The sequence below is a fragment of the Narcine bancroftii genome, chromosome 10 (assembly GCF_036971445.1).
Source record: "Narcine bancroftii isolate sNarBan1 chromosome 10, sNarBan1.hap1, whole genome shotgun sequence".
NCBI classification, from domain to species: Eukaryota; Metazoa; Chordata; class Chondrichthyes; order Torpediniformes; family Narcinidae; genus Narcine; species Narcine bancroftii.
Window position 1 is genome coordinate 92,976,978 of NC_091478.1, and position 17,840 is coordinate 92,994,817.

General features: G+C 43.8%; 1 protein-coding gene across 3 annotated transcripts in view; it reads left to right on the top strand.

Annotated features, from left to right (window-relative positions):
- LOC138744955 (Fanconi anemia group A protein-like) overlaps positions 1-17,840 on the top strand; it is a 77,257-nt gene that overhangs the window by 2,831 nt on the left and 56,586 nt on the right. For all 3 annotated transcript variants that reach the window (XR_011345895.1, XM_069901869.1, XM_069901867.1), the window contains exons 2-8: positions 3,342-3,448; positions 4,758-4,845; positions 6,491-6,633; positions 7,647-7,742; positions 8,318-8,391; positions 10,880-10,992; positions 13,157-13,239. Coding sequence is in view for 2 of the 3 variants with exons in the window: in XM_069901869.1 (XP_069757970.1) it covers positions 3,342-3,448; positions 4,758-4,845; positions 6,491-6,633; positions 7,647-7,742; positions 8,318-8,391; positions 10,880-10,992; positions 13,157-13,239 (704 nt within the window). In the remaining variant the exon portion in view is untranslated. The remainder of the gene's footprint in view (positions 1-3,341; positions 3,449-4,757; positions 4,846-6,490; positions 6,634-7,646; positions 7,743-8,317; positions 8,392-10,879; positions 10,993-13,156; positions 13,240-17,840) is intronic.

The following is a 17,840-nucleotide window of genomic DNA, read 5'->3' on the forward strand; positions in this document are numbered from 1 at the left end:
GAGGGGCATTATGGAGACTTATAAAATAATGCAGGGCATAGGATCTTAAAACAAAAAAATAGTGGCATAGCTGCAATAACAGTAGCACTGCTACTGGTGCAGTCCTTCTGCCCTGTTATGCCCAATGACTCCATAAAAGTTCACTTGGCCAGTGGCAATATTTTAAACATTTGGCAAACCCATGGAGATTGCTGCCCAAGGTGATGGTGCCCATGCAAGAGCCCAGATTGCAAGGTGTCTGGGCTCTGGGGGAGAAGTGGACCAGTACAGGGCACCAGAATGGGAATCACCAAACCACTGAAAAGGCAAAACCTTGGAAAACAGGGTAGGAGACCACAGCAGCAGCCAGCAAGGGGTTCGACAGCTGAAGGACTCACATCAAACTGTTGGGAACCAGGTATCAGGACCAGGAAATTTGATAATGCTGATGGCAAGCACAGTTCAGAACCAGGGGCCAAGGAGTGTAACTTGGTGCTGGGGCTCAGGAGACAGTGGTGGAGGTGGTGGTGTGATCCGCATATACTCTTTATTGCAAGAAACTCTTGCTTCTCTTTCTCCTCTTGGTAGGGCGTGGGACTAGTGGCGCCTCTTCGTGCACCTTTATGGACAAACAAAAGTAAACAGATTTTGCCTCTTGCATATTTGACAATAAAGAAACCTGAACCAGGCCATAGATTTAAGGTGAGGGAAGAAAAATTTAAAAGAAACCTGAGGGGCACATTTTTCCACAAAGAGGGTGATGTGTTGTTGGAACGAGCTGCCAGAGAAAGTGGTAGAGTTGGGTACAACTGTACTGTTTAAAAGATATTTGGACAGGTGCAAGGTTCAGTGGATACAGGGCAAATGCAGACAAAATGACTCCAGGCTGAGTAGACAACTTGTTCGGCATCAACAAGTTGGGATATAGGACCCTGCTGTAAAGCTCTGAGTTTATAATATTCCAACTGCCTTGTGAATGGAATTTAAAAATTTTCCAAATACTTCAATGAAAAGACTGTGGACTTCCCCTTGAAAAATCAAAATGCTAGAAATCTGAAATAAAAAAGCAAATCTTGAAATAAAAGCTCAGGGTATCGCACAGGCAGTATGTGTGTAAAGAAAGATGGGGGGCTTCAGATTTCAGGTCAAAGACCCTCTGAACTGCACTCACCAAGATTTATGCTCGAGTCCAATCACATTGCTGAGATTCAACATTGTTTATGGGACCTTCCTGAGAAATTGTATCACAAAACAACTAACTACATCTCAAATGATTTTATTGGCTATAAAATGACAGAGATCAAGAAAAATAATTAGAAATGCAATCCACTTTATTGTTCAAGGACAATGCCACATTTTCACATTCTCTTCAAACCCACAGTTCAAATTTAAACAATGTTGACTTGTACAAATAGCTATTTAAACTGGCAATTAAAATAAACAGCACAATATAACTTGAAAGATTATGAAATTCTAATACTAATTGTTTAAATAATACTAGTTGCATAAATAATACCTGACAACTGGAAATATTGTGATAGTTTGTTAATAATTACTGTATTCATGACTCAAATTCTTGTTAATTGTGTTTATATATATATATTCAGAATCAAATATTACATTTTAAATATTTGCTTAATTATGATTTGTAGAGTCATTTTGTTTTAATAGTAATTGGCTGTGACAGTCCTCCCCCAGTTTGGAACATCTGCCGATCATGTGTTGTCCATTCTATTTGTCAAGGGAGTTCATTGCCATCATCCTGGTTGTTGCACACATTCTGCCCCAGGCTAACACTGGAGGGATTGAGACAGTACACTCTGATCTTACCAGATCATTGTCGGGAACTTCAACCAGACAACCGTGAAGAAGTTTCTAACAAACTCACCAAGGTTACCTGTGGAACAAGAGGAGTCAATACATTTGATCACTGCTATTGTCCAATAGTACTCACATCTACTGTGATGTTTTGTCATGCTTTGAGATGTTTGTCATGTCCAGAACTAACTTGTACCTAAGTAAAGATCTGGACCCACTGCAATTTGCCTACTGTCACAATTGCTCCACAGCAGATGCAATTTCACTGGTTCTCCACTCAGCTCTGATCACCTGGTCAACAGCAACATAAACATCAGGCTACTCTTCATTGACTACAGCTCAGCTTTCAACACCATTCTAAAATTCCAAATTCCAAAAAAAAAACAACAAATTCCAAAACCTGGACACCTGCAACCCCTCTGCAACTCAATCCTTGACTTCCTGATTGGAAGACCACAATCAGTACAAATGGGAAACATTGTCTCCTCACTGACCATCAGCACTGGTTTCGTGTTTAGCCCATTGCTCTACTCACTGTATGCCTATAACACTGTGGCCAGGCACAATTCAAATGCCATCTACAAATTTGCTGTTGACTCCACGGTAATTGGCAGAATCACAGGCGGCAATGAGAAAGCATACAGGAGGGAGATAGATCAGCTAGTTGAGTGGTGTTACAACAACCTTGCATTAAATGTTAATTGTGGACTTTAGGAGGGGGAAATCTGAGAAAATGAATCAGACTTCAATGAGGGATCGCCAGTGGAAAGGGTTAAGAACTTCAAATTCCTGGGTGTCAACATCTCTGAAGATCTGTCCTGAGGCCTCCATGTTGATACAATCGTGAAGAAGGGTTGCCAGCGGCTATACTTGTGAGCTGTTTGAGAAAATTTGGTATGTCACCAAAGACGTAAATTTTTACAGGTGTATTGAGGTCTCCTGCATTCTGACTGGCTGCACCACTGTTTGATATGGAGGTGCCAATGCATGGGACAGGAAAAAAAACTACAGCGAGTTGTGAATTTGACCAGCGCCACATGAGCATTAGTCCTCACTCCATTGAGGACATCTACAAGAGACTGTCTCAAGGACCCTCACCATCCAGACCATGCCCTCCACAAACGCCCATCGTCACAAAAACATCTTCTTCCCCTCTGCCGTCAGATTTCTGAATGGACAATGAACCACAGACACTACATCACATTCTCTTTTACACTAATTTATTTATTTTAAAATGTAATTTGTAGCAAAATTGACACTAACGCTGACGCAAAACAACAAATTTCGTGAGATGTTCATGGCATATAAATCAATAAATTCTAATTCAAATTAACAAATGGATGTCTTCAAAAGTGGGCAACCTCACTGGGATTCATGGGCAATGAAGCGAGCACAGGAATCAACTATTTGTATTGTATTTTTTTTTTAAATAATCAACTATTGGATAATCTGTCTCACTCAAATTGTTTTAATTGTCTTGCACTCTTATTTATTGGTGTTGTCATTAAGTGACATTTGGTGATTTCACTATCTTTTTTCTTCAGGTTCAAGATCCCGCAAGCAGCGACAGCGATGTCCTTCAGATCTTCTGCAAGAAAATGTGATTCGGTTTATGAGACATCATCAAAACTTTGGTGACCTTCTCCTTGAGGTAATAGACTCTGCTTTGGAAACCTTCGGATAGTTTCCACTTCTCATTGCTACAGTCAGAGGTTCCCACCTGCTTTTTTTTAAAAGGGCATCAATCATCCTGGTGCCCAAGAGCAAAGTGAGCCGCCTCAACGAATATCATCTACTGTTGAGAGGTTGATCATGGCAGAATTAACACTTATCTAAGCAGAGATCTTGACCCACTGCAATTCACCTAACGTCACAATTACTCCACAGCAGATGCAATATCACTAGCTCTCCACTCAGCTCTGGATAATCTCAAAAACAGCAAGTTATATATACAGTTGCTCTTCATAGACTGCAGCTCATGCCATTATTCCCTCAGTGCTCGTCAACAAGCTTCAAACTCTGGGTCTCTGCACCACCATCCCTGCAACTAGAGCTTCACCTTCCTCGTGGAAGACCACAGTCAGTTCAAATTGGCAACAACATCTCCTCCTTACTGACTATCAACAAAGCTGCACCTCAAGGATGTGTGCTTAGTCCACTCCTCTAATCACAATATTCACAGGCCAAGCACAAATCCAAAGCTATCTACAAATTTGCAGATGACACCATGGTTGATGGCAGAATCACATTCGACAAAGAGGAAGCGAACAGGAAGGAGGTAGATCAGCTCGTTGAATGGTGTTACACCAACAGCCTTGCACTCAACGTTAGCAAAACCAAGAAGATTATTGTGCACTTCAGGAGGAGGTCAGGAGAACATGATCCAATCCTCCTCGAGGGCTCAATTGTGGACAGGGTCAAGAACTTCAAATTCCTGGTTGTCAGCATCTCTGGGGATCTGTCCTTCAGCCTCCACGTCGACGCAATTGCAAAGAAGGCTTAACAGTGGCTATTCTTTGTGAGGTATTTAAGGAGATTCAGTACGGCACCAAAGATTCAAACTTCTTCAGGTGTATTATAGAGAGCATTCTGGCTGGATGCATCACTGGTATTGATGTGCCAATGCTCAGGACAAGAAAAAGCTCCAGAGGGTGGTTAACTTGGCCTGCAACAACATGGGCACCAGATTTCACTCCATCGAGGTGGTGTCTTAAGAAAGCAGCTTCTATCCACAAGAATCCCCGCAACTCAGGCCATGTTCTCTTCTCTCTGAGACAATCTGGAAAGAGATGGTAACAGAGAGAACTCAATGGCATAGGGACATATTCTTCCCCGCTGCCATCAGATTCTTCGATGATCAATGAACCAAAGACACTGCCACACAAGATTCCGGCTCCTGTAGTTTGTGTTTCTCCGATTATTAGTTCCATTTTAAAATTAACAAATAATTTTCTTTGCAGGTTACTGCATCAGAGAGCAATCGTTTATCTGATCATAATGATGTTAACTCTGGTGATCATAATGCTCCTGCCAGGGGTTCATTTATGGGTAAGTTTATTATATAATTGCTGATAGAAAGTTTTTCTTTTTATCTCTCCTAATAATTTAATGTAAGGCTTCTCTGGCAATTGTTTACATTTAGCAACGGTATGGTATTTATGGAAAGCACAGTCAGCAAAAACAAGTGATTGCAAAATAAAATCCCACGTAAAATATAGCCCTTGTCCTTACCTACCCACCCATCAGCCTCTACATCCAACACATTATCCTCTGAAATTTACTGCACTTACAACGTGATCCCTCTACCAGACACATTCTCCCTTCACTTCCCTACTCTTGTCTTCCGTATGGACTGATCCCTCTGTGACTCCCTCGTGCTTTCATCCCTCCCCACCCCCCTCAGACACCTTCCCCTGTGAAGTTCCACATGTGCCCACACCTCCCCCTCAACCTAGTTTGGTGCTCTAAACAGGCCTTTCCAGTGAAGGAACACTTGTGTATACACAGGAGTGATCTACTGTATCCAGTGCTCCCTTTGTGTCTGTCTCTATACCGGAGAGACTAGGTGCAGACCTTTGTCCACATCAGGGACCTCCCAGTAGCCAACCATTTCAATTCTGTGTCCCATTCCCATACTTGAATGTCTATCCATGGGTTCATGTACTATCCCACCAAGACCACCTGTAAATTGGAGGAACAACACCTAATTTTCTGTTTGGGCATTCACCAGCTGAATAGCATTAATATTGACTTCTCCATTTTCTTCTAGCCTACTATCCATTCTCCCTCCTTTCCCTCCCCCTTATCTTCTTTCCCTCAGCACTCCACCCCTTCCCTCTCTATTTACCTAGCCATCCCTCCTTCCCTTGCTGCTGTGCCCTCCCTCCCTTCTCCACCTATTAGCTCCTGCCTTTGGGACCATGCTCCTCCCCATCTCTCCCTCTTACCTTTTTGTTCGGGTATTTTTCTATACCTTGATGAAGGGCTCAAGCCTGAAAGGGTTATGTATTTTCATCTTTGCTGCATAAAGTACACTGTGTCACCTGCTGAGTTTCTCCAATATTGTGTTTTTAGTATGATTATTGAAATTCCTGTGACAAGAGGGGTTCTGATCCCACTTTATTTTAGCTCTGAATCCTTAATGTAAGGATTTTAAAATGTCATTGTGTAATCAATCCTCTGTCAAGCATACTGTCTTAAATCCACCAGTCATTGTCAGTGAAGAGCGTTCACTTATCTCAGACTGAGGTCTTGGATATTTCGGCCACATGGCAACCCGATGGCTAACGTTGTTGATTATTTGATACTGTTTGAGACAATTTTAAAATAGCATTATTATCTACATTTTAAAATTTAGACATACAGCATGGTAACACGTCATTTAGGGTCACGAGTCCGTGTTGTCCAATTAACCTACAATCCCCGATACATTTTGAATGGTGGAAGGAAACTGGAGCCCCCAGCAAAAACCCACGCAGACATGGGGAGAATGTACAAAATCCTTACAGATAGCGCGGGATTCGAACCCCGGTCCTGATTGCTGGCACTTTAAAGGCGTCGTGCTGACTGCTACACCAACTGTTCCACCCCCACTCTGCTAACTGTGCCGCTGGTACTGATATTTGTTAAATAGTTTTGTATTTCATTCACAAAAAAATTCAATGACCTAACTGTATCTAATGTCTTTTCCCAGCCTCATTGATTCAAGAGCAAGCTTTGCTGATGGACCTGCCCTCTGGGCTTCTGTCTGCTAGAGCATCTGTGGAGAAAATTCAGCAAGTAACGCAGCTTGGAGTGACACCCAAGAATACAGTTCTGTTGGATTCCGTTCAACGGGTACGTGAATTTCTTTTGGTGTGAGAGCAGTTAAAGTTTGGTTATCGGCAGTTCATGAAAAGGAATGTTCCGGTAACGAGCATCTCTGATAGACTGAGCCAGTATTGGGTATAGTTTTTCTGGAGCATCTGAGCTGACACTGGGCATGATGCAGAAGGATCAATTGAACTGATGTCATAACTAAGAAGGAAACATTTTCTCTGGTAATCCAGAACAATCATGCACAATCCATGGCGCAGAGTGGAAGATCGTTTTGCTGAGCACCTTTGCTCTGTCCGCATCAGTGACAGGGATTTCCCAGAGGCATCCATTTCAATTCTGTGTTGCATTCTCATGATGACGTGGCTGTCCATGGCCTCATGTATTTGTCAAACCAAGGCCACCCGTCAATTGGAGGAGCAACACCTTATCTTCCGTCTTGGCACTCTTCAACTGGATGGCATTAACATCAACTTCTCCATTTCTGCTAGCCTATTCTCTGTTCTCCATCCCGCTGTCTTCTTCCAGCTCTCCACCTCTTCCCTCTCCATTCTCAGAGCCATTTCCCCCTCCCCCGTTTGCTGGTAAGCCCTCCCTCCCTTATCCACCTATTGCTTCCTGCCTGTGAGACTGTGCTCCTTCCCTGCCCCTCCTGCCATTTTGTTCAGGTGCCTCGTATCTTGATGAAGGGCTCAAGCCTGAAAAGTTGGTTATGTATTTTTGATATATAAAGTATGCTGTTTGACCTGCTGTGTTTCTCCAGCATTGTGTATTTAGATCAAAAGTTGTTGATGATTTATGTGCAAAGTTGATTGACTTGAGGAGAAAATTATATCAAAGAAGGAAGGGAACATTTTTAAATGTCTGCCACTGTTTCCCAACGGCTCATTTGTGCACCTTGGCTTACACAAAAAAATAGAAACTGCTCATAACCCATAAAACAGAAGAATAAATTGGGATTTTTTTTCCCAAACTGAAAAGTGTTTATTTTCATTTCACTGTTTGGTCACTGTGACTTCATTTCTCTGTTCCAGAGTAAACTTGCCGGTCTGCTGCAGAATTTGCAAGAACTCTTGACCAGCAGTATTCTCAGCCGACTGCAATTCAGTGAGGAGATTTGGAAAGCAAAGGTAAGGAAAGGGATCCATCGGTTTATCATTAGATGGTCATAACTTAAGCTGCATTCCACTGTGGCAATAGTGAATCTAAGGTCAGAAGAAGATCTGATTTATTATCATTTGTTATTAGTTCATCAAGTTGTATTTAATTCAAAATCCATTCCATAATAGTATCGTCTAAGAAATTTTGGTTTGCGGTTACGATATGTTTCGGTGGATAATCTTCAATGCAGTCTCAGTCGGCTGGCAATTGAAGGAATGAATGTTCAATGCAATAGCTAATGTGCAAATTGGACTCTCTTTTATAGGTTACTAAATTAGAGTAAATAAAAACCTTCCTAATTTTTTTTTTTGCCTCTGATATATTTGCTATTGCAAAGTTTCCTTCTTTTAATGAAGTTTCTTGGTTACTTGTATCTCAACCCTTAGTAAATTTGTTTCTATGTTCTTGCTCATAGAATGAGAAAGAAGAGCATTTCCTGTTTTATTTGAATTAGAATTATTTTTTGTTTAATGTGCTAGTCTGCACCACAAAGATGTTGATTTCTGATGAATTTTTTTTGGCACAAATCCTCTTTTTGTTGAAGGAAGCGCCTATACTGGAAGTTGTTTGGCATTTGCAGAAGGAGAATATTGTGAGCCTTGAAGAGTTTGTGACAAGGTATGTCCATAACATTGTGTATTGGATTTGGAATGTGGCTTGCCCAAGAAGACAGGATAGTGGTGGAGGGGTGTGTAATGTGCGTCGAAAGAACCAAAGACTTGTTGATCTTGTTGATTTTATTAACTAAAAGACTGGAGCATATCACAAGTAGGTCAACCGGTCCAGAATGACCTGGTCTGGCTAGGAGCAATCCTTTAAGACCTGCCAGTAGGTGTGGCTACACTCTCAGCCAATCACAGTCATCCTACACTACCATCTGTACATATACACATTGGTGATAGAATCTGTACTATCACAGGGTGTTATTCTGAGATCTGCACCAGGGATGTTATCCAGGGATGGGTATTGGGATGCCAGTGTGTCCAGCTGTATGTGCATGGTTCTTGGATGGAAAAAGTAGGTGGTGGGTTAGTAAGTTTTCAGATGACACAAAGAAAGATGGAGTTGAGGACAGTGCTGAGGGATAGTAAAGAATACAACTGGAGATAAATAGATTACAAATATGAGCAGAGAAATGGAAAATCAATTTTAATCCAGACAAGTGTCAAATATTGCATTTTGGAAGGAAATATGATCCTTTATTGCTCATTATTTGTACTATTCCATGTTATCTCCCTTTCTATACGACTTTCAAAATTTGTCATATCGCTGCATCAGCAACCTTTATTGATGTAATTCTCATTTTTTTTCTGCACCAAACTGGTGGAGAGTTTTTTTGTCGCCATTTGGTTTTGTAAGACTATTTTTTTTTGCTCTAATATAATGGCTTCAATTTTTTGTGTTCATACGCAGCAAGATGAAGCAGTCATGCCATAGACTGATGTTCCCCTTGCATATCTTGGTCCCATATGATAAAACTGAGCAGATGCCATGATCTGACAGCTATTTCAGGTTGCTTCAAGTTATGGTTTTCACTCTATTTAGGAAATGTAGAAGCCTTTGATGCCAGTGTGTTTAAAGGGACCATCACCTTTTCAATTTGAATAAATGCTGTTGATAGCTTAATCATGAATATATGAAGAAGTGTAATATTTGTGTGTAATAAAATCTATTTGGTTCCTCTTTATTTCTATTTCACCTGTATCAACATGGTGCAAATTAAACTTTAACTGATGAATATTGAGAATCATTAGGAAATTGAAAACCATCTAGGAAATTTACAACTAATTTTCCTGCCTCCTCCATTACCTTTTATTTTTCATGCACTCAAGCTTTTTATGGTCTGATTGCTGCTGTCACTCTTCATGTCAATATTGGGAGCTCAATCTGGGAGTTGTTTTGACCATATTACCTTTGTCCCTAATGTGATCCACACTAACGGTGCTGGGGAGAAGCTGCAGTGATCCATGAAATTGCTTTAACCTTAAGGGAGCTGTTATGAGCCCAAAGGACCCCAAAATCCAGCAGCAATAGACATTCACCAAGACAAGTAGTTACTTAAACAAAAGTTGTTCTTAAACCTGAAAACAGAATCAAACTTTAACTTATCTCTATTAACTTAACGAAACCCAACTTAACCCCCTTCTAATTCTAAGCACACATGTATGTGATGTGTGTGTGTGTGTGTGTGTGTGTGTAAATGTAAGTAAAGTTCTTTGGTTCATAGTTCAGTCTCACTTCTCATTCTTCCAAGTACTCTGGTTATATTGTGCCCAGAATTTAAGATGTATAAAGTTCACCAGGCTTTGGTGCTCAAAAGGTAAATGTTTACCACTCAGGAAGGTTCTTGTAGGGTTTGCAGACAGAGATTTGTTGTTCCAGGATTTCCACAATTGAGGTACCACCATTAGTCACCTCAAAGTCTTGCTGATGAAACTTGCCAGCACTTCCATCCATCCACCGCTCTGGAGTTTGTTTCAGTTCCAACCAGCTTCTGCTTGTTTCAGCTGTCTGTCTGTCTGTGTGTGTGTGTCTCTCTCTCTCTCCCTCCCTCTCTCCAACTGCCAGAAGGCCCATGTGACTCTCTCACTTGCAAAACCCCTGACCTTCTCCAGCAAACAATAGGAGTTAGTCTTCTTGGTCAAGCTGTTGTCTTTAGGTAAACAAAAACCTAGGAGTGACCTTTCTGTGTACTTTGTCAAAACCTTTGCAAAGAGCTTTTAACAGCCAGATCGTCTCCTGCTTGTTGCTTTAATGGCATCATTTCAATTAGCACCTACTTGTGAAATGTGCACAGCATTCTCCATAGTTTCTGTAAATTCACTGAATATGAATTCTTCAATATTTCAATAAGATCTGTTTTAAAGTGTGTGTGTATGTAACCTACTCTAATTTTATCAATTTATCTCCCAAATATTCCACTACAGAGCAAAAGAAAAGGAAATGAATGTAATGACGGCATCCAATACAGTTTCAATGTTATTTTTCTCTCCATGTTCATTGATTAGTTTGGCATTATTATTGGAAAATTGTAGATAATGTTTCAACCCATACATCTGAACAGATTGGAGGAGAATAAACTCTGACCTTTTTGCTTTGTGAGCAGTAATCCTGATACAACCTTTGTGGTACGCTGGCTTTTCGACAACTTGTGCCTCCTTTGCTCAGGAACTGATGATCAACACGAGCATCAAGATGTACAGAGACAGATACTGTCAGGTAGGGAAAAGATGAAATAATAAAAGAGGAGGAATATGCTAAAACTATATCACCTAAATTAGTTAGGCAAAACAATTTTCATTCTGATTGCTTTAGCTGTATTAGATAATACTCTTATCGTCAAACTTTCGTATGTATCATCCTATTTGCCATTCCCTTGTATCCACTGAATGACAGATTTTTCTTCCTGAAATGCTGATTTCTGTGTAACTTTAGCAAGGGAAATTTGCAGTAAGGAAAACTAAGGCATTGCCCTGAAGTTCTTCCCTTAAAAGCTCTGTGCCTGCTTTGAATTTTTATGGTTTTGATACTATTGACATCTTAGTTGTACAGTTGATCATTAATGGTACAGTTAGTTTCCCAAAACATTCTTGATTTTTAGGCTGTAATTATAGTATAATAATTTAGTTTAAAAAGAAATTTACACAGAATTGATCTGTTGCAAACCCAGATTTGGTTCTGGCGGCCACCAAAGCATCAGCTGAAATCCTTCTCTATTTAGTTGCCCAATTCTGCAATGCAGAACACTAGCATTCACAAGTCTTCTGTTCTTAGCTTGTGCATTGGTTTTTGCATTTCATAATTTGTAGTTGGAATTTGAAGAACATTTTTGTTCACGTTTCAATTGTTGCTGAAATTTGGATTGAATTAATGTTCCTTACATTGGAGAAGTTGAATGCATATTAAATTATTGCTTTGCAAAACATCTTTATTCAGTCTGCAGGAGTGACCTTAAACTTTCAATTTACACTTTAATATTCTGATCTCTTCACCTTTGACCTCCTGTGTTTTTTTTCCAATAACATTTGAGGAATAACTCTCTTTATAACTCGAGCCCTCCAGTCTCAACAACATCCTTGTGATTTTTTTTTTCTGCACCTTTTCTTTCTTAATCATATTCTCCTATGTTATAGTGACCAGAAATGTACACATTATTCCAGGTGTTGTTTCACCAATGTCCCGTACATGATATCTCAACTCTTGCACTCAATGCCCCAAAAAATGAGGGTATATGCTTTTTTCATTATGTTGATTACCTGTGTTGCCACTTTCAGGTAACAATATATTTATACCCTGGGGATTCTGTTCTACAACAATCTCTAGGGTCCAATCTATCACTGTACATGTCCTGGCCTGGTTTAACTTTCCAAAATTCATTACTTCGCATTTGTCTGAGTTAAATTCCATTTGCCATTCCTTTGCCCACTTTCCCAGTTATCAAGACAACCTTCCTCACTGCCCATCCTACCACCAATTTTGGGTGTCATCTGCAAGTTTACTAACCATACCGACTACATTTCATCCAGATTATTAATAGAGTTGACAACAGTGGACCAACATTGATCTCTGTGGTGCACCCTTGGTCACAGGCATCCAAACTGGGGGGGAAAAAAAAGAACCTTCCACTGCCACCTTCTCACTCCTTCCACCAAGTTGATTTGTATTCAATTAGCAAGCTCACCTTGGATCCAATGGAACTTAACTTCAAGACCAGTCTACTTCCTTCTAAAGTCCCAGTAGACAGTGTCCACTGTCCTGCCCTTGTCAATCCTCTTTGACACCACTTCAAAAAAAAAACTCCATCAATGTGCGAGAAATGATTTCTCACCCCAACTGCTGACTGTACGTGAGGGCCTTTCCTTTCCAAATACAGATTGATCCTGTCTCTCAGAAGCTCCTCCAGTAACTTTTCTACCAATGACCTGTAGTTCCTTGCTTTGTCCTTACAGGCCTCTTTAAAGGTACAAAATAGGCCATCCTCTGGTCTTCTAATACTTCACCTGTGGCCAATGGTATTGCATGACTTGTCAGGGTCCTGCAATATTTTTATGAACTTCTCACAAAGTCCTAAGATGCACTATGTTTAGTCCTAGCAACCTCTTTTTAATACAGAACTATTCCAAGATGTCACTATTCTTTCCTGAATTCTCTTGTGTCCATGACCTTCTCCACTGTAAATATTAAAGAGAAGTATTAATTTATAGTAATTTATAGACCATCCAACAATTCTGATTAGTCAGAATTCGCAGCCAAAATAGTTCCATTGCTTCTCTTTGGATGTTCACAAGCTTGCTTTGTATTTCCAATACGTGGCTACCTTCTGCGAGTTCTGATTCTGTTTCATGGTCAGTTGAGCTTGTCAAATACTGTTTTGTCTTTTTAGATATTGTCACTGAATTGGTTGGAAATGGATTTAAGGAATCAAATATTTTGGAATCTGACTCTAAAGTGCAGAGATTTCCGCAGGTGAGGATGATACGGATGCTACTCACTTGAACCTTCAGTTGATAAGCTGAAAGCCAAGAAATTCTCGTGCACTTTCACGTGTTGGGGAGAGATTATATGGGAAGGGAGATGGTGCAAGACAGTGAGAGCTTCCTATTCTGATGCATTTAATGCCCAGACATTGGTGCAATATATCCAGCCTTACAGCAGGAGACCCCACAAAAAAAAAGTCCAAAGGATCTTGGTGGTGAGGTAGAGAACAGTGACAGAGGGAAGATCAAACAAATCTGGGGAAAGAAGGAGGCACCCAGGAGACGACAGATACTGGAATCTGAAGCTAAACGCACTCTACTGGAGGAATTTAGCAGGTTAAGCAGGATCAGTGGGAGAAAAAGAATGGTCGAGCTGAAACCAATTGAGCCCTATAAAGGGTTTTTGCTCAAAGCATCAGCCATTCTTTTTCTCCCATTGATGCTGCTTTACCTGCTGACTTTCTCCATCTGAGTGCATATCAGGGAAAAGATTGGCAAGATGGTGGAGATCCAAGAAGACATGGAGCGTATCAGTGGAGCTGTATCACCCTGGTTGTGATGTTTTACAGAAAATCTTGGACAATGCCTCAGACAGAACACTTGGCAGAGTGCAGGCTTAATACAAGTGCAGGCTTTGACACAAATGCCATACACCTACTGATGTCACTGCCAAAGGGCCAGAATCGAGTTCAGATGTGTACTGCTGCACGAAGTACCTTATTGAATTTAGAGATCAAAACTTCAGGTGTTATTCAAATATTCAAACATTCCACTTATTGTCATGTAATATTACAAAAGATGTAATATGCACAGTATGTTTCAACTTTGCATAGCGTGAATGCAAACAAAGAGTTGCCATTAGCATTTGAGCATTACCTATCTCCCTTCTTCCCCCCTCCCCCAATAATAATAGAAAGAGAAGCAAAAGAGAGTCTGTTCAGAGACACTGGGTGTCTGTGGGTTTGGCTCCAGGACTCCCTCAGCCTTTGCAGCATCACAGACTCCAGTTCAATCCATTGGACAACCTGAGCTTCAGACCCCAAGTTAATACAATCAGGAAACTTTCAGTGCCTGAAGCCCTTCGAGAGCCCTTCTTGCTCTCAGCACCCACTCGAATCCCAGTTCCGATATCTGGTACTTCAGTCTCCTGCACCCTAGTGGGAGTCCTTTGACCACAAGTTGGCAGCATTAGCCCACAACCTGTGTGAGTCCTTTGACCACAAGTCGCCAAAAGATTGAAGTCTGTGTAGGTTCTACAGCCGCTGAGACTCTCACTAGTCCACTGCTGTGGTCACTGTCCTGTAGAACCATCTCTTATGCTTCTCAACGGGAGTGTTTACCTGTTTCTGATGCCCTGCATCGGTCTCCCCATTCTCTCCCCTCTCCCCATTCTCTCCCCTCTCCCCATTCTCTCCCCATTCTCTCCCCATTCTCTCCCCATTCTCTCCCCATTCTCTCCCCATTCTCTCCCCATTCTCTCCCCATTCTCTCCCCATTCTCTCCCCATTCTCTCCCCATTCTCTCCCCATTCTCTCCCCATTCTCTCCCCATTCTCTCCCCATTCTCTCCCCATTCTCTCCCCATTCTCTCCCCATTCTCTCCCCATTCTCTCCCCATTCTCTCCCCATTCTCTCCCCATTCTCTCCCCATTCTCTCCCCATTCTCTCCCCATTCTCTCCCCATTCTCTCCCCATCCTCTCCCCATCCTCTCCCCATCCTCTCCCCATCCTCTCCCCATCCTCTCCCCATCCTCTCCCCATCCTCTCCCCATCCTCTCCCCATCCTCTCCCCATCCTCTCCCCATCCTCTCCCCATCCTCTCCCCATCCTCTCCCCATCCTCTCCCCATCCTCTCCCCATCCTCTCCCCATCCTCTCCCCATCCTCTCCCCATCCTCTCCCCATCCTCTCCCCATCCTCTCCCCATCCTCTCCCCATCCTCTCCCCATCCTCTCCCCATCCTCTCCCCATCCTCTCCCCATCCTCTCCCCATCCTCTCCCCATCCTCTCCCCATCCTCTCCCCATCCTCTCCCCATCCTCTCCCCATCCTCTCCCCATCCTCTCCCCATCCTCTCCCCATCCTCTCCCCATCCTCTCCCCATCCTCTCCCCATCCTCTCCCCATCCTCTCCCCATCCTCTCCCCATCCTCTCCCCATCCTCTCCCCATCCTCTCCCCATCCTCTCCCCATCCTCTCCCCATCCTCTCCCCATCCTCTCCCCATCCTCTCCCCATCCTCTCCCCATCCTCTCCCCATCCTCTCCCCATCCTCTCCCCATCCTCTCCCCATCCTCTCCCCATCCTCTCCCCATCCTCTCCCCATCCTCTCCCCATCCTCTCCCCATCCTCTCCCCATCCTCTCCCCATCCTCTCCCCATCCTCTCCCCATCCTCTCCCCATCCTCTCCCCATCCTCTCCCCATCCTCTCCCCATCCTCTCCCCATCCTCTCCCCATCCTCTCCCCATCCTCTCCCCATCCTCTCCCCATCCTCTCCCCATCCTCTCCCCATCCTCTCCCCATCCTCTCCCCATCCTCTCCCCATCCTCTCCCCATCCTCTCCCCATCCTCTCCCCATCCTCTCCCCATCCTCTCCCCATCCTCTCCCCATCCTCTCCCCATCCTCTCCCCATCCTCTCCCCATCCTCTCCCCATCCTCTCCCCATCCTCTCCCCATCCTCTCCCCATCCTCTCCCCATCCTCTCCCCATCCTCTCCCCATCCTCTCCCCATCCTCTCCCCATCCTCTCCCCATCCTCTCCCCATCCTCTCCCCATCCTCTCCCCATCCTCTCCCCATCCTCTCCCCATCCTCTCCCCATCCTCTCCCCATCCTCTCCCCATCCTCTCCCCATCCTCTCCCCATCCTCTCCCCATCCTCTCCCCATCCTCTCCCCATCCTCTCCCCATCCTCTCCCCATCCTCTCCCCATCCTCTCCCCATCCTCTCCCCATCCTCTCCCCATCCTCTCCCCATCCTCTCCCCATCCTCTCCCCATCCTCTCCCCATCCTCTCCCCATCCTCTCCCCATCCTCTCCCCATCCTCTCCCCATCCTCTCCCCATCCTCTCCCCATCCTCTCCCCATCCTCTCCCCATCCTCTCCCCATCCTCTCCCCATCCTCTCCCCATCCTCTCCCCATCCTCTCCCCATCCTCTCCCCATCCTCTCCCCATCCTCTCCCCATCCTCTCCCCATCCTCTCCCCATCCTCTCCCCATCCTCTCCCCATCCTCTCCCCATCCTCTCCCCATCCTCTCCCCATCCTCTCCCCATCCTCTCCCCATCCTCTCCCCATCCTCTCCCCATCCTCTCCCCATCCTCTCCCCATCCTCTCCCCATCCTCTCCCCATCCTCTCCCCATCCTCTCCCCATCCTCTCCCCATCCTCTCCCCATCCTCTCCCCATCCTCTCCCCATCCTCTCCCCATCCTCTCCCCATCCTCTCCCCATCCTCTCCCCATCCTCTCCCCATCCTCTCCCCATCCTCTCCCCATCCTCTCCCCATCCTCTCCCCATCCTCTCCCCATCCTCTCCCCATCCTCTCCCCATCCTCTCCCCATCCTCTCCCCATCCTCTCCCCATCCTCTCCCCATCCTCTCCCCATCCTCTCCCCATCCTCTCCCCATCCTCTCCCCATCCTCTCCCCATCCTCTCCCCATCCTCTCCCCATCCTCTCCCCATCCTCTCCCCATCCTCTCCCCATCCTCTCCCCATCCTCTCCCCATCCTCTCCCCATCCTCTCCCCATCCTCTCCCCATCCTCTCCCCATCCTCTCCCCATCCTCTCCCCATCCTCTCCCCATCCTCTCCCCATCCTCTGAAAGTCTGTATGGAGCCATTGGCATACTACCAGGCAGTAGGACCCTGTGATACAATGCTGTGTCTCTGCTGTCTGCTCTCCCCATACCAGCAACTGTGTTGATGTTACAGAGCTCTGGCAGTGTTGCAATTTTTAAAAATATTGAACTGTATATAAAAACATTGCATACAAAGATCCCAATCTCAGATCTTTTAAATCCGGAGGGAAGAAGTTGTGTTTTCCGATAAAGGAGTTTTAATCCAGCCACTAGAAAACCCACATGGACCACTTCACCTCTAAATTTGGCAGCAGAAACTATGCAAATGATTTATAACATACAAAGTCAGTCAAACATAATTGAATATTCATTGGCTGCTTTATTAATTTGTGTGTCCAACGTTTTCTAGTCTGTATAAATGGAAGTCATGGAAATTATTAGGAAGGATATTTACTTTGTAACATGGTGTAATGTGAATAAAAGATCTCACAACTGGAGGGAGAACAAATGCTTTTATTAGCTTATAACTAAGGATAGGGTTTCACAGTAGTGTTCAGAAGGGTTCTGGGTTTAGGCGGGAAACCAGGGTTATAAGTGAGCAAATGGGGATGGAGCTGGGAGTCGGGGCCAGCCATCAGCACAACCCCCTACCAGTGAATCCTAGTTCACTGCACATGGATTGTTTTTTTTTGCTTCTATAACATCATCCTTAATAAATATCACTATGTGGCAAATATGATCTTTGCCATCAACTATGCAGCTCGAGCCACAATGGAACAGCGATAAAACAAACAAACGACA